At 48.8% G+C, this 24,268-nt stretch overlaps 2 protein-coding genes across 2 annotated transcripts; both read right to left on the bottom strand.

Moving 5' to 3' along the window:
* Nucleotides 1–4,624: 4,624 nt before the first annotated feature.
* On the bottom strand, nt 4,625–11,627 carry FBXO39 (F-box protein 39). Its single transcript, XM_060081732.1, has 4 exons — nt 11,615–11,627; nt 6,182–7,249; nt 5,109–5,285; nt 4,625–4,753 (listed from the first exon to the last, which is right to left on the bottom strand). The coding sequence occupies exons 2-4, from the start codon at nt 7,205–7,207 to the stop codon at nt 4,625–4,627; spliced, it is 1,332 nt and encodes a 443-aa protein (XP_059937715.1). The 5' UTR covers nt 7,208–7,249; nt 11,615–11,627.
* On the bottom strand, nt 11,421–22,490 carry XAF1 (XIAP associated factor 1). The gene is made up of 8 exons (XM_060081733.1): nt 22,459–22,490; nt 19,058–19,193; nt 18,462–18,518; nt 17,901–18,096; nt 16,649–16,734; nt 13,445–13,786; nt 11,615–11,687; nt 11,421–11,501 (listed from the first exon to the last, which is right to left on the bottom strand). Exons 1-7 carry the CDS (start codon nt 22,488–22,490, stop codon nt 11,631–11,633), a joined length of 906 nt encoding a protein of 301 aa, XP_059937716.1. The 3' UTR covers nt 11,421–11,501; nt 11,615–11,630.
* Nucleotides 22,491–24,268: the final 1,778 nt, after the last annotated feature.

Below are 24,268 nucleotides of genomic sequence, written 5' to 3'. Positions count from 1 at the left end.
TGAACAAAGCAAAAATGTATGCTCTCAAGGGGCTTACACACCACCTGAACATTTGAGATTTTCTGTGTGGCTGTGTCTAGACAGTGTTTTTTAAAATCTGTACTTTTGCAAATGTAGAGGAATAGGAATCAGATTAATTTTCTAAACACCACCCAGGGAAGGCAGGCAAATTTCTCTCCGTGTGTGGTATTCATCCAGTGAACTAATACAATTCTGTGGCCTCCAACTGCAAATCAAATTTTCTGTAGGTCCCCCCTCTGGAATAGCTGTTTGGGTCACTTGTATAAAGGGGAAAGTATCCATCAAAGAAGCGGACTATTTTGTGTTAATAAAAGATTGTTTCTATCAAGTTACCGCTGGTGACTTTTTTCCTGAAACAATGACATCATCCTAAAAACATCATAACGATGAATTCATATTGTTCTGTTTTACGCAAATGCTTGGTTCTTAAGAGAGCTGTTGGACCCGGCAGCATTTCTAAGCTAAACACAGTAAAACAGAAGTTTTCATTGATCCTCTCCTCCACACGCTCTTGTGCTAAATGGAATTACAGTATGATTGACTCCAAATCTTTTTGCTGTGGGAGGCGCTATGTGGTAAGTAAGAGAATGGCTTTGGAGTTGGGTTGGCTTTGAGGCTCACTTCCAAAGCTTCCTAAGTGTGTGACCTTGGGCAGGTTCATCTTGCTAAGCCTCAGTTTTCTTCTCTCTCTAAAAGAGGGATATAACAGTCTCTACCTTCAAGAGCTGTAGTGAGGATTAAATGAAACTGTGAATTAATACCTATCACATAGTAAATACTCAACCAGTGATCACTTTAATTATCTGTCTGGCACGGGCTGAGTACGGATGGGGAGGGGAACTGGATTCTTCCCGTTTTATCCTTAGGGTTGGGAGAAGGAGTTCTGGGTTCTGAATCAGAAAACCATAGTATTGGTTCTGCCACGAACTGGCTGTATGACTTTGGGCAAGTGACCTTCCTTTTCTGAGTCTGTTTCCTCATTTATTAAACAAGATAAAAGCCAACATTTGTTGAACGTCCAAGGGATAGGCTTATGTGTGGTATTACATATATTAAATCATTGATCCCTCACAGCAGACCCGGGTGGGAGGCGCTATTATTTTTCCATGCACAAACAGAGCTGTTAACACTCGGGGGGGGGCAGGAAATACTTGCCAAAGGGCACACAGCAAGTGAGGGGCAGCTCAGGACTCAAACCCAGGCAGCCTGACTTGGAAGTCCAGGCTGAGGAATGTGGCCATTCACACCAGGTTCAGTGTCACACACCCCATCCCAGCATTATTAGTCTTTCAGGGACCTTAGTGATACACTGTTCAGCTTTTCCCATTTGACAAATAGCAGAAAGTAAGACCTGAGCAGGATAAAGAACTTATTCAGGGTCACACAAATTAGTGGCCTGAGTGGACCAAGAACCCAAGTCTCAGAACCCTTCCAGCCCAGAGAGTCAGAGGTCCGCCCCTGAGAGTCTTTTTAAAAACGAAAAACTGCACTTTCATTGTCAGTTTGCCTGGGGTAACTGTTTACACCTTAGTCTGATCACAGCCCTACTTTCCTCCTATCTTCGTAAATTCTGAGGAGCTGACCCCAGTCACTTGGTGGCCGGGGCTTCATCAGCTCCACCAACAGCTGAGAGGAGGCACCGGGAAGTCAGAATGTGTTTCCCGCTCATAAATACAAGACAAGACGTGCCAGTTTCTTCTGCGCGTTTCTGCAAAGAACCGCGTGCTCTCTGCGGACCCTCAGCAGTGGGGGAGGCATGTGGGAGCAGCCCTCCGGCCTCTTGCCCTGCACTGGAGGACAGGCGTGGATAAGCTGTCACCCAGCGAGGCCACAGGTCTGTGTCGCCACCTACCACTGCACCTCTGAATGCGGTAAATTACAAAGTGGAAACCTGTGAAAAATCCGTGGGTTTAGAAACCTCGCGCGCTCTGCACATTCCCACTAGGACTCTCCCTGGCTTGATGCTGTTTCGATTCCTCGGGGAACAGGAAGGTCTGTGCGGTAGCTCTCTGTGCGGTCAGGGGAATCTTTGAGGGTCCTTGAGACCCTTTTTCAAGAGATCCACTAATAGCAAGACGTTACGTACCTTTTTCACTCTAATTCTCTCTGGAGTTTTGCGGAGGCTCCCCGCACGGCGTCTGACGTCATGACAGACCACAGAAACCCGGATGAGAACCCAGCTGTCTGCTATTAAGTGGGATGTGCAAGAGATTTGCAAAACTGGAAAACGAATCCACTCTTTTATGGAAAACATGTTCATAAAAATGTTACTTCTGTTAACATGTTTTCCATAAAAGAGTCCTCTATGCTTAGATCCTGTGTTTGGGGATGAAAGGAAACTAACCAGAACTGGTCCACAGCATGAATAAATCATTACACCAATCAATCAGTCAGTCTCCCAGGTGGTCTGCACTCCAGCTGAGCCTTCCCTCTCCCCTAAAGCAAGCTGCCTCATCTCTGGTCCACAGGCACTAGATGGCTCCCAAGGGCCCTTCTGGTTTCAGCAACTAAGACCTGGGAGCTCTCCTTAGATTATAACCAAGCAGGACCCTATGGGGCCTTCCTGGGACAAATACCCCTTACCCTCTGCCACCTCTTGTCTGTAGAAAAACTTTAGCCAAAGAATAAATTTAATCAGAGAAGAAAATGCAGAAAGAAATGCAAACAGTCAAAGAAGACAAAATAATCAGAGTTTAACCATTAAGGAAAGTCAAGGACCTTTAGTTCCTCCTCAAGGGCTACAGATAATATTCTGAGCCATATCCTTTGAGCTGTTTTACAGATACTGAAACCTCCACCAGGTGGAAGAAGTTACCTACATGATGACCAGACTGTAGCCATGACATGAGCTGCTCCATCTTGCACAATTCCAAGAACTGGCCTCAAGGAAATGGGAACAAAGCGACCCTGGAACTGAAGATTAACTGTACTTAAAACAATCAAGATGAGGCTGATCAGACCTCTGCATGACCAATTTCAAGGTGACTGTTGGAGCTGACTGTGCTGTTCTGCACGTAGCCCCCCACCCACCTGTGCACCCCTAAAACTCCCCTTTAAAAGCTCTTGCCCCTGATCAACAGTGGGGAGTTGGTTCTTTGACACATGAATCCACCTTCTCCCCAGGACTGCCAGCTTCCTCATTAAAGCTATCTTTCCTTTTACCCAACACTTGTCTCTCGGTATTGGATTCTTGAGTGACAAGGAGCAGAACCCGAGTTTGGTAACAAGATAGGGACTCCACACCACTTGCCAGTGTTGATCTTTTCTGAATGTTCGTGAAACAGGAACCATAGGCACCCAACAGCATTGCAGGGACATTCAGATATGACAGTGAATGTGGAAATCCTGTGAAAATTGAAAAGCACTGGATAAATATGAACTTGAACAAAGACCTGAAAGGCTAAGCATAAATATGGACACAACATACAAAAGATAAGATAAAATCGCAAATGAGACACTTGTCAAAATGTTCTGAGATATATTAATTTATATCTATTGGAAAACCCCCCTATAAGCAACTATATGCAGAAAAATCTCAAAAGACCAAAAGCAATCTATGTCAATGGCATGGGCTCAGGAATTTACCCTTATTCCCCGTTTAAAACCCATCAGATTTCCCTGTGACTATAAAAATAACACATGGTCTTTGTAGAAAATTTGAGAGATAGGGGAAAGCATGAAAAGGGAAATAAAAGTCACCCATAATCCCACCACCCAGAGATAACTATTAAGATTTTTGGTATATCTCTTCTATGCTTAAAAAAACCCCTGTATTTGTGTTTTTACATGATTGGTATCACACTAAGCACAGTTTCACTTAACATCGCACTAGGAATAGTTCTCCAGGACATTACAGATTCTTCGTGAATATGAGTGTAAAGGCCACTTCTGGTCCAGCCCCACACGAGACCTGAACGTTTGTAGCAGGCTGGGCGCCATGCTGCCTGGATGGGGAAAAAAGGAGACACCAGAAAAGCAGATGCGGGAGACCCGAGTCCACAACACTGATAAATTAGGGGCTGATCTCCTGTGGGAGGGAGTTCTGGCTCTGAGCAGGCTCCTTCTAAATGAGGGAATTTCCCTGCTTCACTGCAGGATGTGTTGGTGAATTTCTTTCATCTGAGATCGGGCCTGGCCAGCGTCACTGGCAGAAGGCTCGAATGTGAAGGGCAGCCAGGATAGAAAGTGTTTCTGAACTGACACTGACAGCCAGTGGAAAATGCAGCTCTATGTGCTCTCTGACTACTTACACCTTTTCCGGAGGGAGATTAGCAAGAGTCAGGGTCCCCGGGTAAGACACTGCTCCAAGCGGCTTTGGGCTTTCAGCTCTGTGGCTGAGTGAGGGTCAAGAAGCAAAACCAAACAACAACAAAAAAGAAATCACACCCAGATAGTTGGTAAAGATAGCACTTTCAAGTCACCTGGGGTCTTCAGATGACCAAAAGTCCCAGCCGTTGCTGGGGTGTCATGTTGGTGTGAAACTAGCAAAGAGGAGAGAGAGGAGAAAAAGGGGTGGGGGTAAGGGATGCCCCAAGTGTCATTCTTGAGGCTCGGATTGTCAAGTTCAAAGTGCTCTTGGCTTTCTTCCTCTGGAGAGCGCTCATTACATCATGGAGTAAGCGATGACACAATAGTTCATCTCTGAATCGATCAGCTTTCTGTACTTCCTGTAAATTTCCCGCAGTGTCCTGTCCACTTCACGAATCTCATGTCTGTTTGTATAAATTCTCACCTGTGCCGATAGACAAACACCCCTGCTTGTGTGTGCGCGTGCACACACACACACACACACACACACACAGTGGCTACATCACCCAGACCCCGAAGATAATCTGAATGATGTACACGTACAATTGTTGGCAGAACCAGGAAAAGCCCAAAACCAACTAAGGATGAAAGCTCCAGATTCCCTTCCGTGAAATTGTTAATTTCCAATGGACGGACTTGTGAGACGTCCACCCCCCATGCCCTGTCTCACTCGTGACCTTCATCCCACAGCAGGAACACTGGGGCTGGATGCCTGCCCGCCCAGGGGCCTGGATGCCCTTGCCTGATGCCCGTGGAACCCACCCCAGGGGGGCTCTTACCTTGAGTGTGCGCAGGGCACACCGCCCTTCTTCCTGACTCTTCAGGATCTGCTCCACAAAGTTAACGTGAAGGAAAGCACTGATTTTGAAGTAAAACAACTTCCTGCAGGATAAGATGAGGAGGTGCAGCTCCTCGTCCAGAGACTCATGGCTGTTGTTGAACTCAACAGTTAGTTTCTGGAAAAGCACCAAAGGGGAAGACAGGTGTGAACAGAGATGCTGGGACTGGCTGGATCATTTCATAACACTTTCATGACCTGGCTTTGGCCTGGTAGCCCCTGGTGGTTCAAGTGCTTTAGATAAGGGGCACTGGACAAGCAGTTGTCGGAAGAAGGGATTTGGGAATGAAAGGGATCTCATCCAAATGTACGAAACTTGGAGTTTCAAGGCAATGTATCTGGAGTCTGGAGATCAAAGTGGTGGTCCTGGCCCTGCGATGGACTAGCCAGGTGACCACGGGCAGCACCGAATGGTTATGATGTCTGCCTGCCCACTTCAGGGCTGTGTGAGCATAAATGAGCTCTTAGCACGTTGTCATCCCTCACTGTTAGTAGTGGTACTTATACGCTTGAGTATCAATCCTCACAGCCTTCTGAGAGGTCTTTGCTGGGGGCACAAAATGATCCCGATTTTGTAGATGGGGAGCTGCCAGACTAGAGAACAGCCCACACCTCTGAGCTCTTCTGTAACTTGGGTCAAATTTGGCTTTTTGTCTGGTTTGGAGTCACACTGGGTCCTGTGTGCTGCTGTGACTGGGGGGAGAAGTAGAAGCTGCTGCTGACCTGCTTCTCACCTGTAAAGGCACCTGCATGCTCAGGCCTCACAGCTCTGAGCCAGGGATATAGGAGCTTGCCTTGGTTGACAGCCAATCAGGAATTGGTTCCACGTATAAGAAGTGAGCCGTAGCTTTTGTCCTCTGTTGCGGTCTTGGGGACCGGGAGAGGCTTAGTTTGCTGACATTTCCCAGAACCTCAATTTGACCTTGAGTGCGTGTGTGCAAGCCAAGAGCAGGTAGCAGGAACCTGAGGGGCAGCCACTCCTCACAAGCCTCCCAGCCCTCAGCTCACACTTACCTGCAGAGTGTGCCGGTAGGTGGGCAGGAGATCCATCAGAGTGGGCCTCATGGACCAGTCGGGGTTGCTGAAAGAGTGGTTTCGCAGACCGATGCCCCTGATCGGGATCTCCTGCAGGAGGATCCGGGCCAAGTGCTCATACTTCGTGACTTGCTCAAAGAAGAAGTTGACTTTCAGGTTGGTGGCGTATCTGGCCAGCTTGGCCCAGGACATGCCCCAGATGACCTGCCTGTGGGGGTCATGAATGTGGCACTTGATGTTCATGGTCCAGAGGGTGTCGGCATTGTTCTCACACAAGTTCTCCAGCAGCTCATCGGAGATGCAGTTGTAGTTGAGGGTCAGGGACTCCAGGTTGCGGAACGTGGCCATGGTCTTGTTGAACTGGGGGCTGCTGTAGACAGCGAGGTGGTGGCTGAAGTAGTCCTGGATGTTGAGCTCTGACACCACACTCTCTTTCCTTAAGCAGCTCAGGGAGTTGAGGATGTAGCAGCCTTGCTCCACAGTGAGCCTAGCCCCTTTTAGGTTGAGATAATCCAGGTGCTTGCCCATTTTCTTCAAGAATAAGCTCAAGCTTTCCATGAACATCCTCCTGATGTTGTTCCTCCAGACCAGGCGGTCCAGTTCCAGGTGCTGGATGGACAGAGATTTCAGACGGTTGTTTCTCCTGCCCAGACACGAGAAAAGGCCTTGCATGGTGACCTGGAACTTCCTGGTCTGGACAACGTTGTAAGGATTCAGGAGTTTGATCTCCAGGTGCTCCAGATAATGACCAAATTTCTTAACATACCAAAGAGCCAACTCATATTCGTACGCGTGTACCCTAGAAGGTCTCCCACTAAACGTGATGGTCCTGTATCGCCAGAGGTCAGCCGAATACATCATCTGGTTCCACTTTCTGCACACAAGGGCTGCCCTGGACCTGTCCTTGTCTCCCAGCCACCAGAAAATACGATGTAGGCACACATCGGGCAGGGTGGCCCAGTAGCTCCGGTGTTGAGGCTGGATCAGTTGGCCTTCTTCGTCCATCAAGGAACCGGGATGTCCACTGCAGCTGTGTGGTAGGCAGAGCTTCCAAAAATGAGGAAAGAAAAACAATCACTTGTTTTCTGTGGGGAGTAAAAAGGAAGAACCATTGCCTGCCAAACACATATTAAACCCAATGGAACAAACTTGCACTATGGCCCCATGTGTAGGTACTGGGCTGGTGCAGGGGGTGCAATGATAAATCCACCATACTGTGCACACCTGCAAGGAGTCACAGCCCATCAGGGGTCTATCAGGGACATAGACCAGGACTCAATGACAGCACTGTGGGAGACATGAAAATCCTCAGGCATATTCATGGTGCAGGGTGGCACAAACGGGGGTATTAGTTCTGTATGTGTAAGAAGAAGTAGAGAGGGCTGCTCAGAGGAGGTGGCATCTGAGCTGGGTTTTGCAGGGTGAGTAGGATTTGCAAGGCAGACAGGTTGGTGGTGGAGGAACTGGTATAGTCCAAGCAGAGGGAGCAAGATGGGCAAAGCCACGGAACTGTGAGTATGAGTGGTGTGTTCACATTCACGGAACTAAAAATTGCTTGGAGCTTAACTTGTGAGGGTCAGGGAGTGATGGAACTGGAGCTGGAGCAGCGGGAGGTGCTGGTTCAAGGGCATCATTCAAGATGCTCTGAATGATGTGATAAAGGCTGTGTCCTACAGCCAGGGATCCTCACTGTCCCCTCTCCCTAAGACTTTGGAATTCTGACATCTTCTCTGGATGAGAATCAGTGTCTGTGTTGAGTGACATTGCTGATGGCTGTGTTTATATTCAGAAGGTGCAGCAGCAGAACAAACGTGGAGAACCTCAGCTGAGGTCAGGGCAGGTCGAAGGATCACACGCCCAGAACTGACGTGGTCAGTCTTGAGGTAAAGAAAGAATACTCTGGGGGAATGGAGGAAGGATGGTCCATAGTAGAGGCCAGGCTTGAGGCCTGGGACTAGGGTGGCATTATAGTGGGAATCGGGGTGGGTTCTCTGGAAGACATGATTTGGTAACTGGTGAACACCTGAACTGGGAGGACTGAAAGGTCTCTGACTTGGCTGTTGGATTGCAGGTGGTATTCCCCAGCCAGGCTAGGGAGTCCCAGGGAAGAACTGGGCTAAGGCCCCACCAGATACACTGAGCCCTCGGTCAGACGGTTCATAGCCATCTGATGTAATCTTCATGGCTTTGCTTTCAATGTTTCCCCTGCCTGAGAACTACCCTCTTTTTCTTTACCCCTCCCCAACCCCCCATTTTTAAAGTTCAAGCCCTACCACTCCATAAAGCTTTTATTGGCTTCTTTACCAGGTAACCCAAGGCCATTCATTGTGGTTCACAAAAACTCAGAGCTGGAAGAGATCTGAGAATTTATTTTTTTTTTTTAACAGATGGAAACTAGGCACAGAGAGGTGAAGGGGCTTGCCTGTGGTCACACAGCAAGTTAGTTACAGGACTCAGGCTAGACCTGGGCTTTCTTACTCTTTCTCTTATACTATTTTCCTACCTCCACTTTTCAGGCCTTGGCTTCAGAGGGACAAGTTAATCATAATTTTCAGTTCAGGACAGACACTTGTCTGTGCAAGACCTCTCTTTGATTCTATTTATTCATTTATTCCCTTTTAATTCTATGTCCCACTCCATTGTTCCCCACCACAGGCAACTATTCCAGTGTGTTTGATGTGCTGCTCTTTGTTTGTGTGCGTGCTTGCCAAATGTGTGTTCAGTGTCTGTAAGCATCATTCATGTTGCCCTGCGTACGTCTCACACGGCATCTGTCATCTGAATAGACCCGGTGGTGGGTATCCCCTTCTCTCTCTTACCCACTCTCCCTGTGATGGACCCCCAGGCCTCTTCCAGCTCTCCCCAGCAGCACAGTGGCAATGAGCATCCTCAAGCAAGCTCCCGTAGGGGACCTATTTTGGGGTCTTCCCCGTGCCTTTGTCCTCCCTACCCCATGATCACCTACAGAACAGTTTGGCCCCTGCCTCCAGCCGGCCCTCCCATCTCCCACCCAGACAGACTTCCACACGGGAACTGGTAGCAGCCTGCCCCCACCCAGGACACAGGGCTCCAGGGGGGTCAGCCGGCTCCCCTTCTCTTTCCCCTCTCTCTCTCAGTGTCCATCCTTAGGATAATCTTAGTATAATCTAAGCCTTTCTCTCCCAGAAACACACACACTCCTTGAGACTAGGGGACAGCCTCATTCTTCTTTTGAGGAAGTTCTTAAACATTTAACTAATGAAGAAATAAGGTTGTGTCTTCAATCACATATAAACTGCCCGGGGCTAGGGGACTCCACGGCACTTAGTAAGGAGCAAGGCACCTAAGAGATGCTCAAGAAAAGCTAAACCAGGGAATTCCCTGGCGGTCCAGTGGTTAGGACTCCTCACTTCCACTGCAGGGGGCACCAGTTAGATCCCTGTTCAGGGAACTAAGATCCCACAAGCCTCCCAGAGCGGCCAAGGGAAAAGAAAAGAAAAGAAAAGAAAAAAAAGAGAAAAGAAAAGAAAAGAAAAGAGAAAAGCTAAACCAGTTCGAAAGCTAATCGAAGCCCTTTGACCCAGCAAGGTCACAGGGTCTGAAGAATTATCAGACACTTTAAGCCATGGGGGGCGGGGGGGTTGGAAGGACATCTTTGGTGGGCTGGGAAAGGTATTGCAAGTGGTCCAAAAGTCATGTCACCGCCTGGAACCTCCCCTCTTGTAGCTTAGTGGGTTGGATCCTGGTTCTGTCAACTGCGGTATGGGACCTTAGGCAAGTTAATTAATTTATTTATGCCTCAGTCTCCACATCTGTAAATATGGGTAATAATACTACCTTTCTCTTAGCGTTGTGGGGATTAAACGGGCTGATATACGGAAAGCACCAGAACAGTGCCTGGCACACAGTAAATGTTATACAAGTGTTTGCTGCTATCAGAAAGTGGGCGGCAAGGTGCTTCCAAAACATCCCTGTAGGGAAGGTACTTACAAATGGGAGGTTAGGAAAGTGTCCCGGTGAGACGGCGTGCTAGGTGGGGAGCGGGATTCCAAGCCAGCCTAAGGACGCTGGAACCTAGGCTGGGTTTACCACGTCACACAGCTGCCAAGCCTGGGAGGAAACCTGGGTGTCCGATCACCCGGGGAGGGGAGGTGGCCCAGGAGCCTCGCGGGGTCGGTAGGTGAGGAGGGCAGCCCCGCACCCCCGCGCTGGCCTCGGGGCGTCCCCGGCCGGCGCCCACTCGCGCCGCCTTACCCGCTGCTCGCCGAGACCCGCCGCGCGCTGCTCGGCCTGCTGCGCCCGCGACGCCTCGGCTCCGACGCCACCGGCGCTATCGCCGGCTCCGCGCCCGGCCCCGCAGAGGCTGGAGGCCGAGTGGCCGGCCGCCTTTGTGACGCGCCGCCACTTGCCGGGCTCTGTTCATGCCCGCGGCCGCGGGGCCCAAACCTGGGGCTGCCAGCTGAACCGATCGTGCGCGTGCGGGGCAAGACGGGTCCCCGCGCAGGTGGCCCGGGAAGGCACCCTGGCCGGGGAGCCAGAGGCGGAAGACTGGGCCCCGCGACCCCTGCCCGTCCCTCCTCATGCGAGAAAGAGGTCCTGCCCCCGGACTTGGGGCGCAGGCCCGCGCAGTCGCCACCTTTCCTGTCCTGACCCATCCTCGGGGTCCTGTCCAGTCCCGGGGACCCAGAGTGTGGGGCCTCTCTTTGGGAAACCACTGTCGCTGCCAACCCAAGGAAAGTCTTAAGCAAACGTGACTTCGCCAACTTGACAAAGCTTGAGAAATGCCCCACTTTTCCAGTTTCGGGAGGGTGGGGTGTCCTGGGCCCTTCCTTCCCTGGTGGGGTCTGGGGTCTCCCCATGGGCCAGGCAGAAAGGTAGGGTGTGGGGAGGTGGGCTGCCAGGAAGTGGGCTGCATCTCTAGGTGTCTCCCAGCTGGTCTCCCTGTCAACAGCCCTCACTAGCACCTCTTTGTGCTTTGCCTGGCTCTCCCCTGCCACCCAGCCTCATTTTTCTCTTCCTTTCTCCCTTTCTTCTTTGCTGCCACTCCCCTTTCCTTGCCGTGCTAGCCGCTGCCATCTGTGGCCCTGGAAAAACAGTGAAAAATCTACAGAAAAGTGGAGGACAAGTTTTCAGGGAGGGCTTTTTTATTCTCCGGGGACAAAGCTGGGTTCCCTAAGGTGTCCAGGCTGTGTGCAGCCTAGATGCTTCATCAGAATTCTCAGGCAGAAGAGCCAGAGCCCTTTTTTCTTCTGGTAGCTCCTGGGGAAACCAACATCTCGGCTCAAAAGGAGGAAAGCAGTTAGAATCCAAACCTTTTCTTCTACAAGAAAGAAACCCAGTGAATAAAACCCATCTCTTTTCACAAGTAAAGACTAGCACAGAAAGCAAGCAGAAAAACCAGTGTAAAAACAAAATCTTCTAAATCTGTTGTACCTTTTCTTTTCCAAAGCTAGCTGGGACTTCTCACTTGTTTTCCTTTTGATGAAGCTAACCACCAGCATTTCTCCTAAAGAAATGGATATTAAAAAAGTTCAATGTGTTTAAAGTGGAGCGTTAGTTCCTAGGATATCTCTGGGTAATCCTATCCCCAGTTCCCAGAGCAGGAACCCTGAGCTACAGATGGCATAGAAAATGTAGGGAGCCCAGTGAGCCATGAGGCGTCTATGGGAGGCTTGGGACAATGTTTAATAGAGGCCTATCATCATGAGGGGGGTGGGCAAACAGATCAGAGGATACCCACACCATGGACTCTTATGCCATTAAAAAAGGGGGAGGGCAACGTCATTTGACTTGGACGGATGTCCTTGGGTGTTGATGAATCGTAACATTAAGATGCAAAGGAATGTGTATAATTGGACTCCAAATGTGTATGTGTGTGTGTGGTTATATAACAGAGTTGCCAGATAAAATACAAGATGTCCAGTTAAATTTTAATTTCAGAGAAACAAAGAATTTTTTTTGTATAAGTATGTCTCATGAAATTATTTTGTAGTTATTTTTGTCCCAAGTAATGAATTTTTATTTGCTAAATTCGGCAACCCTATTATGTAAGGATGGAGGGAAGTATGGAAGGAAATTTCAAATTGTGGGAGGCAAGGAAATATGGCACTAATAACACCCCCAGCAAGCATGAAATTCACTCAGCTTTGTAAAATTATGTGCTGTGTGCATATAGAGAAGAAGTTAGAAGAAACAAGATCTAGGTCTACTTTTTTGTAAGGAGTGTGCATCATATATTCAGTGAAAAAGGCAAATGGCAGAGTAATGAATATAGGAAGATGATATATAGGGGAAAAGAAAAAACAATTCAAACCCCATAGAGGCTTGTTCATGTTTGTGTGAACAGAGGTAAAGCTTTGGAAGGACACCCACCAGGATACTGAAACTAGTATCTCAGGGCATGGGACTGGGGAAGTGGGGTGGGTGTGGGGGAGGATGAGCTTTATCTTTATATTTATTTGTATGGTATCATGTCAACTGGTTACAACAAAATCTAGTATTTAGTAGTATCTAGTACTTCTGTATTTTGAAAAACATCAAATAATGAAAGCTTTTTTTTTTTTTTTTTTTGAGTGACACATCCTGTTTGGGGCTTAAGAGCATAATCTTTGGAACTATATACACCTGTATTTTAGGCTGGATTCTGACACTCTCTAGTTGTATAATCCTGGGGAAGCTACTCAACCTTTCTGTTTAGTTTCCTTATCTGTAAGATAGGGATAAAATACCTGCATGTTTTTTATAATGATTAACCATTTGTAAAGAGCTTTGCATTGTAACTGGTGCATAATGGTTAACTACCTCTAATACTAATTCTTATTATTATTGGAAAATAATCTAGGATGTAAAAAATCAGGCTATTGAGGCTGCAAATCCTGATCTGTTGGAGGCAAGATACCAGCTGACTTAGTATCTTGACCAAGGCTCTGATCTCTGGGCCTGGATTGCCTTATCTACACTATGAGCTAGAGAGCTAGATTGGGTATGCTCTGTTCATTTGTTTGCTCCACAGTTTTGGGGCATTTGCTGTGGTTATTCCCTGGGCTGGGAACTGGAGATACAGAGATGAAAGATCTGGCTCTGCCTTCAGAGGTGGGAGATGATGCACATATATAACCAGGTGATAGGTGCTACGAGAATGGATTTGGACACACAGAGAAAGGGGAGATAAAGATGTCTGAGAATATCCTGCAGGTCTTGGATTTCTTTAAACACTGTCCAGATGGCTCCCAACCGGATAAGGAGAGAATGGAAGCTGGGTACCTGATGTTGGGTTAGGGTTGGCAGGGGAAGTAGGATGCCACACTGAGAACACCTCCTCAGAATGTCATAGGCTGTCTCGTCTTCTACAGGAGAGGAGGCCCTGAGCTTGCCATCAGACTTCAAAGGCAGATCCGTGGTTTTGTTTGTGCCTCTTGGTGCTTGCCGTGTTGACTTTTCAGAAAGAAGGGGAAATCTTCTTGTATTTTTCGTCTTTGGACGGACGCCTTTCTCTGCTGTGGAAGTTTGATCTTCAGCAGCCTGATTTGAAAGGGATGAAGGAGGAATATCTGGTTTCCCAACTGGAGAATATGTCACAGAATCTGAGATTGGACGGCATCTGTCCTGCAATTATGAGTCATACTTCAAATTTTAAAATGACCTCAGCTTTAATGGTGGACAATACAACAGGCAAGATAACCTGAAATTTTCCCACTCTGAAATGCTGGATAAAATATGACAAACATTCACTGAGCTGACTTTGCAAGAAAGCAAGCAAGCTCCATGTTCTAGGAATGAAGACCTGACCTGTTAAGCACATGAGCTGACACTTTAGGAGGAGATGTGGGGTCAATCTCGTATCTAAGAGCTTGGATAAGAGAAGAGTCCCATCCACACAAGATGTGGAATTGGAAGTAAGATTCCCCTTTCCCTGCGTAAAGCTGGGAACCTTGAAGGCTAACCTGTGGTGGCTAAGAGAAAAGAATCGGCTAATTGGAAAAGGAAAGTGGCAAGAGAGCTTGTCTACCTTGGACTAGAAATTGAGGGTGCGGAAGCAAAACCGACACTCCTGAAAACTCAAAATCCGACGCTCATGCCATTCTTGTATTTGGGGTTCAGATTTACAAAATCCTCATGCTCTGGGAATACCCAAGCAGAAGAGTTAATGTAAAATTTGGGATGTATGGCAGAAGCAATCACAAAATCCCTCTGGAGGTTACATAATCCCAAACTAGGTCATACAGGATTCTCACAGATAGAGTCTCACCAAATAGAAGCTCACTATTCAAATTTACACACAAGGAAACACTCTACCTTGGGTAACAGTCACAGACACAATCATTAGCAGGATTAGTCTCCAAGGAGTTCAGATAACAGAACTATAGGAGACAGACTGTAAAATAAATTAATTAAAAATGATTCAAACAAGAGAAAAGAATACGACCCTATGAAAAAAAGAGTAGGTGAATTTGAAAGAGAGGTAAACAGAACTTCTTGAAATGAACAATACAGACACTGAACCTCAATGGATAGGCTTAAAAATAGCAGGTTAGATTTGGCCAAGAAAGAATGAACTTGAAAACAGGATTTGAGGAAATTATTCAGAATATAGGAGAGAGAAATAGAAAATGTGAAAGGTTAAGGGACATGAGGATAGAACGAGAAGGCCTGATGTACATCTAATATGTTCCACAGAAAGAGGTGGGAGAACACGGAGGGGTTAGGGAATATTGGGGATTCCAAGAGATTATAGCTGAGACTTTTCAGAACTGATTAAGGCAGAACTAAATCTTTAGATTTGGGCAGGAGAAATTCTGAAGAAGAAAGAGAAATATAAACACTCTTGAGCATATTGTTTTAAGCAGGATGAATAAAAATAAATCTTCTCTTGGGTGCATTGCAGTGAAACCAGGAAGATCAAAGGCAAAGAGGATCTTGAAATCAACCAAAGAAAAAGGGTTATCCACAAAGGAATGGCAGTTACACTGAGAGCAGACTTATCAACAGCAATCATAGAGGTGGGAAGACAGTGGAATGAACTTCAAAACGCTAAGAGAAAATAACGGTTAACGTAGAATTGGATACCCAGTTAAACTACCATTCAATAATGCAGGAAAGGGCTTCCCTGGTGGCGCAATGGTTGAGAGTCTGCCTGCTGATGCAGGGGATACGGGTTCATGCCCCGGTCCGGGAAGATCCCGCATGCCGCGGAGCTGCTGGGCCCGTGAGCCATGGTCGCTGAGCCTGCGCGTCCAGAGGCTGTGCTCCGCAACGGGAGAGGCCACAACAGTGAGAGGCCCACGTACCACACACACACAAAAATAATAATAATAATGCAGGAAAAAAGTACCTGTGTTTACTCCTCACAGCTTCTTGCTGAGGGAACTACCTAGATGTGTATTTCAGGAAGAGAGAAATCCTACCCAGACGGAAAGCTTGGGATTTAAGAAAGAACATGAGCACAGAGAAAGGTAAATGTGTGAGTATATCCAAGCAGGCATGAATTGCATAAAATGACAGCAGTGATAATCACTAAAGAGGGACAGTATGAAAACAAGGTGAAACTAAATTCCATAGCATTTACATATAAGGTGGGAATAGAGAATTGGAGTCAACTTGTTCTCAAATCCATATATTGTTTGTAAGGATCGTAGGGAATATGATTAATTTAGACTTAATATTAAGTCAAGTATTCCTATTAAAATGCACTAAATGTCACTAATGGTAAATTTTATATGTATTGTCCCACAATAAACAAAAAGGTCTAGATCATCCCTAGGGTCTCTTTAGTTCTGATATTCATATTTCTCTGAATTGAAGGGTAAAGAAAGGACAAACAGCGCTCCATCCAAGCAGAAGGAAATGAGTTCTTTGGAGAGAAGCCTTAGGAAGTTTCCCCAGAAAGAAAATGCTCCATCTTGCAAAAGAAGGGAGCAGCTTGGCACGGGCTAATGCACTAAAACGTGCTCAGAGTGATGGAGGGAGGAGTCTGTGAATGTTCCCAGGCAAAAGCAATCGATCAATCAATCACATCGTGACATCTTTACAGAGTCCCCCTTTTGGTACCTAGCCTTGATATTAGTTTCACCGTGGGAAGACGGAGAAAGTTGTTAACTTTTTCGAGGGAGCTAACAGTCTAATTGAGAAGACTCCCGCATGGGACAGAAAATAATAAGGCAGGTCCTATTAAGGACCAAATTGCCATGTCCAGGCCCTGAAGGCTGAAGATGTTTGGAGGTGATCAATGATAGCTGGACTGGTCAGGGAGGCTCCTTGAAGGGCTGGCACGATGGGAGGCCAATTATGTGTGCTAAATTAGCCTAAACCAATTCACAACATCCCTTTATGAACAAAGCAAAACTGAATATGGGAACCTCTGTTATCCATGCTGTGTAAAATTGGACCCAGAACCTACCTTTCATATTACACTTTCTGGAATATGGACTAGCTATTGGCACCATTAGAAAATAACTAATTTCTACTCACCACATGGTGGAAATACTTATTTCCTGGGATCATTTGGTTGCAATAATGAGAGCAGATGTTGCTTTTAGGAGCTGAAATTCTCTTCCCTGAAAAAGCATGGAAACAACAGCACAAATTATTGCCCTTGACAATGGCTAGCCCGACTGTCCCACAGCTGCGTACATGGCCTGCAGTCCTGATGATGAACTGTCCCCGGCCTGCCGTGAGTGTCCTGTGCTGCCAGGGTCCTTGGCCACACAGGCCACCCACAGCAGGAATCACCCACATCATTTCCTTTAAGCTGCAAAAGTGCACTCGGGGCAGCACACAGCCCTGATGAAGAGACATTTTCCTGGAGCAGGACTGGTTTCTAAGGAGACAGAAGGAGCCGTTACCACAGATGCCAGCCCCGTTCAGTCTGACTGCTCTTTCATTTCACCAGTCTCTGAGCTCTGTGATCAAACGAGGAGTTATTGCACACATCTTTGTTGACTGTGCTGAAGCTGTGTTGTGTTGTCTTGTTGAAGTTGTGTTGTGTTGATGAAGTTGTGCTAAAGAGTTGTCTGTTGGCTGTGTTGAAGCCCAGCCATGCTGGAAATGTACACGAATCTCAAGCACTCCAGTTTTTCATTTGCCGATTTTAGTAAAATTGTTTACCAGGAGAGACTTACCATCCAAAGGATTTTAGGCTCTCTCCACGTGTTACTGTGTTACTAAAACAACCAGTGACACAAGATCTGTCACACTGCTGTCCTCTGTAAACACACCTCATGAAGAGGTAACCAGGTCAAGAGAACACACAGTGGTACCAGGCGGCCAACACATTGGCCCAAAGGTCAGGAGTTACAACTAGATCCCTTCTGTCCGCTGCTGATGGTGGTAAAAGCTCCTGATTTGGTGTCAGGGAACTTGGGTGTCCCGTCTGGTTTCTGCCTCTAGCAAGCCCCTGTTTCATTCTATGCATAGGTTTCTCATCTGTAAAAGGATGCAGGTGGGTCTCTGCCAGGCTGGAATTGTGCTTGAGGGGTTCAAGGAAGCCTCCCATTTTGTCGGACCCCCACTGCCTCTGCACTCATCTGTGTAGCTCCCAGGCCCGCAGCTCCTGGCGTCTTGGTCTCCCTGGACCAGTCATTTAGAGACCACAGTAGACACACAAGAAGGCTACTCTAGTACGTGGTCCAGAATAGCCAGATGGATTTGAGACATGTGCATCTGTCATCACACATGTCACCTGTCCTGCTGAGAGCTTACATTCCTTGCCACCCCTGCTCACCTTTCTGGAGCCGGGTCTGCTCACCCCAGCACTCATCTCTGTGCTGGGCCCGCATGTGGAGCACGATGCGCTGGCCGCAGTCTGGGCAGACCTCCGTCCGCCTGCCGCAGTGGTGCTCGTGGATGTCCACCTTGTTGAGGCACACAGCCAGCTCACAGAACTGGCACTCAACGGGGCGCTCCTGGCATTCCTTGGCCTGCGGGGAGGCAGGCGGGATGGGCATGGTCACTGGCCTGCAGCGACTGCAGTTGCGTTGGGGATATGAGCTTATTTCCCTGGGGGATTGAAGCCAGTAAGAGAAAGCAGGTGGGAAAGGCCAAGGGGGTGGGGGGACTCTCCTTGGCAAACATGAGCTCTCTTGGGCTTGTGGACCATGGCAGGCCCTTCTGACGGGCATCTGGGGGCAGGAGGCCCTGTGATGAGCTAGTTCCCCATTGTGTGTGCCCCAGGCCTCCTTGGGCGAGAAGAGAGAACTGGGGGCGGGGGGTGGGGGGAAATCATTATTACTGGACCCTTCCCCTCCTCCTGGGCTTGGGAGAAGAAATCACAGCTGACTCTCACCTCGTGAATCTCCAGCAAGTGCTTCGGCAGGCTCTGCTGACACATTGCGCACCCCACCTAAACACGGAGGGAGACACTGGAGTCCCACCCAGCTCAGCGGCCCTGACTCTGTGTGTCAGGTGCGGGTCTGTGAGCGCCTGCGGGCAGGAGTCAGGTTCCCTCGTCTCCCTGCAGCACCAGCCCTGTGCTCAAGGAGCATCTGTGGGACCCGCTGAGTTGAAATGGATGCCTGAGCTTGAGGATCTCCAGAAACAGCAGGAGAGAAAGGTTAACCTTTGACCAGCCTTGGCCATGAGTGCCTTCTAGAGCTCTCCTTTCCTGTCTCTCCTCTTGACACACCTTGAAAGAACATTTTACCTTTCCTGAAACAGGGATGCCCTTGCCTTGGCCGAACCCATTCGCCTGTAGGGAAAGGATAGGGGATGGGAAAACCAGGGTTGACTCAGTGCAGTACAAGAAAGGCAGATTTAACTACCCTTTCCACTTCACAGGGGGTGCTGGGTGCGGGGTGCCCACTTGAGACGGGCTGCAGTGAGGACCGGGCCCCGGCTGGCCGCCTGGTGCTCCCACCCCAATCCCTGCTTTCGCCTCCCCACCTGCTGGTGCCCGCCCCTGCGGTGCTCTTCCATCTTATGCTGCAGGACGGGTTCCTTGCACTCCGGACAGAGGACCAGGAACAGCAGACAGTGGGCCTCATGAAGGGCCAAGTGGCCAGGGGCCACACTTCTTTTGCTGCAGGATCAAGAGGGAGGAAAAACAGGCTTATTTCATGGTAGAAAGCATGGAGCCGTATTTCGTATCCAGGGCTGCTGGATTAAGATCTTTCAAGGCCTCAAGCACTGAAAATATGATGACGATACCACCTGCCCCCCTTCCCCATGTTGGTCCTAGATCAGAACAATGCAAAATCATAAAATAAGTGTAAGGATGCTCTGTAAACTCTTCTACTGCCTGGGGTGAGAGGGGGTGGGTGAGGAGGAATGGGAGGCAGAGATTACAAGGGGCCGTAGGAAACTTTTGGGGGGAATGGATAGGTTCATCAACTTGATTGTAATTGATGAAATATAATTTATATTTTAAGGCAGGACAAGAAAAAATTAAACATAAAATTCTCTCTGTGTTTGTTTGGGCCTCCTCCCTTCCTAATGTACGGTGTGCATCTGTATTACACATTAACCAGAGATCCTCAAAGATGGGAGTGCCTGCTCGATTGTAAAGATCAATTTTTTCTTTCTTTCTTCTGAAGCTAGCAATGTAACTTCATAAAAGAATAAGGTTCTTGGGCTTCCCTGGTGGCGCAGTGGTTGAGAGTCCGCCTGCTGATGCAGGGGACACGGGTTCGTGCCCTGGTCCGGGAAGATCCCACATGCCGCGGAGCGGCTGGGCCCGTGAGCCATGGCCGCTAAGCCTGTGCGTCCGGAGCCTGTGCTCTGCAACGGGAGAGGCCACAACAGTGAGAGGCCCACATACCGCAAAAACAAAAAACAAACAAACAGGGCCTCCCTGGTGGCGCAAGTGGTTGAGAGTCCGCCTGCCGATGCAGGGGATACGGGTTCGTGCCCCGGTCTGGGAGGATCCCATATGCCGCGGAGCGGCTGGGCCCGTGAGCCATGGCCACTGAGCCTGCGCGTCCGGAGCCTGCGCGTCCGGAGCCTGTGCTCCGCGACGGGGGAGGCCACAACAGTGAGAGGCCCGCATACCGCAAAAAAAAAACAAACAAACAAACAAACAAACAAAAAACAAACAAAGAATAGGGTTCTTTCCCAGCTCTGTAGGGGGTCCTAGTGACAGTGACTCGCTGTTTGCTTGGTACACTTTGTACGTGCTTACTTGGATTAAGTATCCTTGGTGAACTTTTTGTGAAATATCAGTATGTCACTTTTTTTTTTTTTTTTTTTTTTTTTTGCGGTACGCGGGCCTCTCACTGCTGTGGCCTCTCCCGTTGCGGAGCACAGGCTCCAGATGCACAGGCTCAGCGGCCAGGGCTCACGGGCCCAGCTGCTCCGCGGCATGTGGGATCTTCCCGGACCGGGGCACGAACCCGTGTCCCCTGCATTGGCAGGCGGACTCTCAACCACTGTGCCAGCAGGGAAGCCCCAGTATATCATTTTGATGTATGATCCTTTGTCTCAAAAATGTATATGACTGTGCCTTCGACTTTTAACTGGTGGGACAGTTCTCAGAGCTTTCTGAGAATCTGCTTCCTGGGTTATCATTCTCAGTGTGGCTTGAATAAAATTCCCTTTTGTTCTTCCTAGCTTGATAGTTTATTGAATTTTAGTAGACATGGTGATGGTTTCATGGGTATATATCTATGTCAAACATGTCAAATGGCACACTTTAAAAATGTACCACAGGGACTTCCCTGGTGGCGCAGTGGTTAAGACTCCGCACTTTCAATGCAGAAGGCCCTGTTTCAACCCCTGGTCAGGGAACTAGATCCCACATGCATGCCACAACTAAGAGTTCACATGCCACAACTAAGGAGCCAGTGAGCCGCAACTAAGGAGGCCACCTGCCTCGACTAAGACCCGGTGCAACCAAAAAAATAAATAAAATAAATATTTTAAAAAATGTACCATAAATGCAGTTTATGTCAATTATACCTTGGTAAAGCTGTTTTTAAAATGAAATAACAAATATCAAATTCTTTCAAATATTTTGTCTGTTTTCAAGCGCTCCCCTGCTTGGCCCACAGCCAGTTGGAAATCCAGCCCTGCATGCCTACTCTCCTTGCAAGGGCAATGCCAACTTTCAGAATCCCCATAGGGAGAGCTTCCCAGGTCTCCCAGAACGAGAAGCCATCTACCTTTCCCTGCCTTAAGGCTCACCTGTGCAACCCACAGAGAGGTTGAGACCCTTCTTGGAGACCCCAAAAAACACAAGCTTCTGACCCTCCCAGTTCCCAGGCAGGGTGTTTCTTAATACTTCTCGTTTCATTTCAACCAGCTCTTGCTTGTGGCAGCTTGGGAGAGAGGACATGTAGTGGCCATAGCTCTAAAGGCCTAAAGGATGATGAGAGTTGCCTGCCCATGTCCTGGGCACAGGGGATGTGGCCAGAGGGGAGTAGCCAGAGCCTCACTCTGCTTGGTCTGAACAAGGTCTTGGCTTCTGCACAGCCCCAGCAGGCGGCACAAAGGCTGCTCCCCACTCCCTTCCTCTATTCTTGTCCCTCTGCCCTGCCTGGCCCTTCAGCTCTTCTTCCTGAGCTGGTTCAGCCAGGAGGGTCTGCCTGGAGAAAGCTCTCTGGGAGGGATCCTCCTGGTTCCCACCACAGGTAGAGAGCTTCAAGAGTGAGGTACTGGGCTTCCCTGGTGGCGCAGTGGTTGGGAGTCTGCCTGCCGATGCAGGGGACACGGGTTCGTGCCCCGGTCCGGGAAGATCCCACATGCCACGGAGCGGCTGGGCCCGTGAGACATGGCCGCTGAGCCTGCGCGTCCGGAGCCTGTGCTCCTCAACGGGAGAGGCCACAGCGGTGAGAGGCCCGCGTACCGCAAAAAAAAAAAAAAAAAAAAGAGTGAGGTACTTCAAGGCGCCCGGTCTCCCTGAGTTAGAGGTGTGGTCTTGGACCCCTGCTCTATCCCCTCACCCCGCTCCACAGCGCCCTCTCAAGGTGAGGGCGGGAGTGGTCCAGGACAATCTCCGTGGGCCCCTTTCTGTCTAAGACTGGTGTGAAGAGCAAATGATCAGAACTCCAAGTTAGGACCCAAGTTCTGAAAAGTATGAGTAGCCCCCAGGGACAGTTAGCCTGGCTGTTTGGCTTTAGAACTGTCCCAGAAAGTCTGAACTATCTGGGGCGGGGGTGGGATGGCATTCAGAGACGTTAGCCAACCCTGGCCATCTCTCATCATCTTCCTACATTTCCTGAGTTTAAATCTTCCACCCTGGCCCTCCTGGGTACAAGGGCCCTTTTCTCTTAACTTCAGAAACAGCCTTACCCTGTCTGCCCCTCTCACTAGCCAGCCTCAGGTCGGCCGCCGGGAAAGCAACTTCTTACCAGTTCCTGCACACCTGGAAGTCTCCCTCCATGTTCTGGTCTGCAGAGTCTTTCTGTTTCGAGGAGTTTCGGTTCTTGAGGGTAGAGAAACAAAACTGAAAGTGTTCCAACAACCTGGCCCACAGCCCAGGAAGGGAGGGTTTTTCAGATTTCTCAGCCCAGGGCTGCTCCAAGGTACCTGTGGCTGGACACTCCAGGAAGCCCCTCTGTGGCTCAGCCAGCCCAGCCAGCCCCTGCCGCCTCCCTCGGCCTGTGCTGCTGCTGCCAGCTGTTTCTACGACCCCTTGGGTGGGAGCCAGAGGCCAGGCCTCCCCCTGGGCAGCAGCCCCTCCCCTCACCCAGGCTGGCCTCACTGCATCCACGTCTCTCCATCCCCTTCCATAAAACACGGACCTCCCTCTCCTTCCTGGTCCTCTTGCTGGTCCTTCCTCTGCCGGGGAGAGAGCTGGCGTGCCGTGTTGAACTTGAAGGCTGTTCCCTGAGAGTGGCTCCTGGACTTCCTGCATCCTACTCCGGTCCTGGTTAGGGCCGGGAGAAATTGGGGATGCCACGTGGTGTGTGCCAAGACTGCAGGCTTTGGAGCCACATCGCTTAGCAGCTTGGCGACCTAGGGCAACTGCCTATCCCCTGAGCGCCTCTTTCCTCGCTTGTAAATAATTACAGCAAACACAACGGTAATGCTAACAAGCGGGCAGGCAAATGAGGAAGTCTTCAGACACAGAAACCACTGCACTGGGGGGTGATGTAACTTGCCCACATCGCCAGCCAACAGGCAGAAGAATCAGGCTTTGAACCCAGGCAAGGAGACCCTAGGCTCGTCTCTCCCAGAATGGCCAGAGGGTCGGGAGATGGGAGTTCCAATCCTGAGAGTGGAACTGACTGGCAGCTTGAGTCACTTTAGCCTCTGGGCTTGTTTCCTCATTTTTTTGGACTCAACTGGGGACCTGGGGGACTTTGGGAGTCCAGGTGCTCCCAGAAACTGTGTGAAAAATTGCTTTCATCAGAGTACGTGGACTCAAAAGGAGTCCAGGACCCAGACAGTTATAAATGACTGGACTAATTGACCCCAAAATTTGAGATTCAAAGAAATCAAATTCTGCTAAAGGCAACACACGTCCAAAATTATATACACAAAATTGGATCAAGTGAATATAGAACAGTTGTTTGTCTACTTGTGTTCTTTTCACAGGGAGAAGCAGGATGTAATTAGTTAAATAAATAAAAATGATAAAACAGTGTATCTAATTGCTCAGTGGGAATTGAAAAATTTGCAAATAATTGCAATCCCATCAGAAACATTTGGATTTTATATACTTCACCTTGGCATTTTTAAGGAGATTTAATTAGCTTCAATATTCACCTTTATTTTTTATAAACACGATTAAGATATTAGTGAATAATTGGAGAATTTTTTTTTTTTCTTCGGTACGCGGGCCTCTCACTGTTGTGGCCTCTCCCGTTGCAGAGCACAGGCTCAGCGGCCATGGCTCACGGGCCCAGCCGCTCCACGGCATGTGGGATCCTCCTGGACCGGGGCACGAACCCGTGTCCCCTGCATCGGCAGGTGGACTCTCAACCACTGCGCCACCAGGGAAGCCCAATAATTGGAGAATTTTGATTGTGGCTTTGCACATTTGTCTAAGCATATTAATTTATTTAAACTTTAGTGAGCACGCTGACTACATAACTCTACAGTACTTGCTCAATGTGTAGCAGCTTTTCACTAATACATGAGTAAGTCCCTCCTGATGTTCAGAAGGCCAGCAATCAAAAGGGGACCACTGAGGTGATGGGTGATCCTAACTCAAGG

The sequence above is a fragment of the Mesoplodon densirostris genome, chromosome 18, assembly GCF_025265405.1.
Source record: "Mesoplodon densirostris isolate mMesDen1 chromosome 18, mMesDen1 primary haplotype, whole genome shotgun sequence".
Taxonomy (NCBI): domain Eukaryota; kingdom Metazoa; phylum Chordata; class Mammalia; order Artiodactyla; family Ziphiidae; genus Mesoplodon; species Mesoplodon densirostris.
This window is presented reverse-complemented; position numbering and strand designations above follow the sequence as displayed.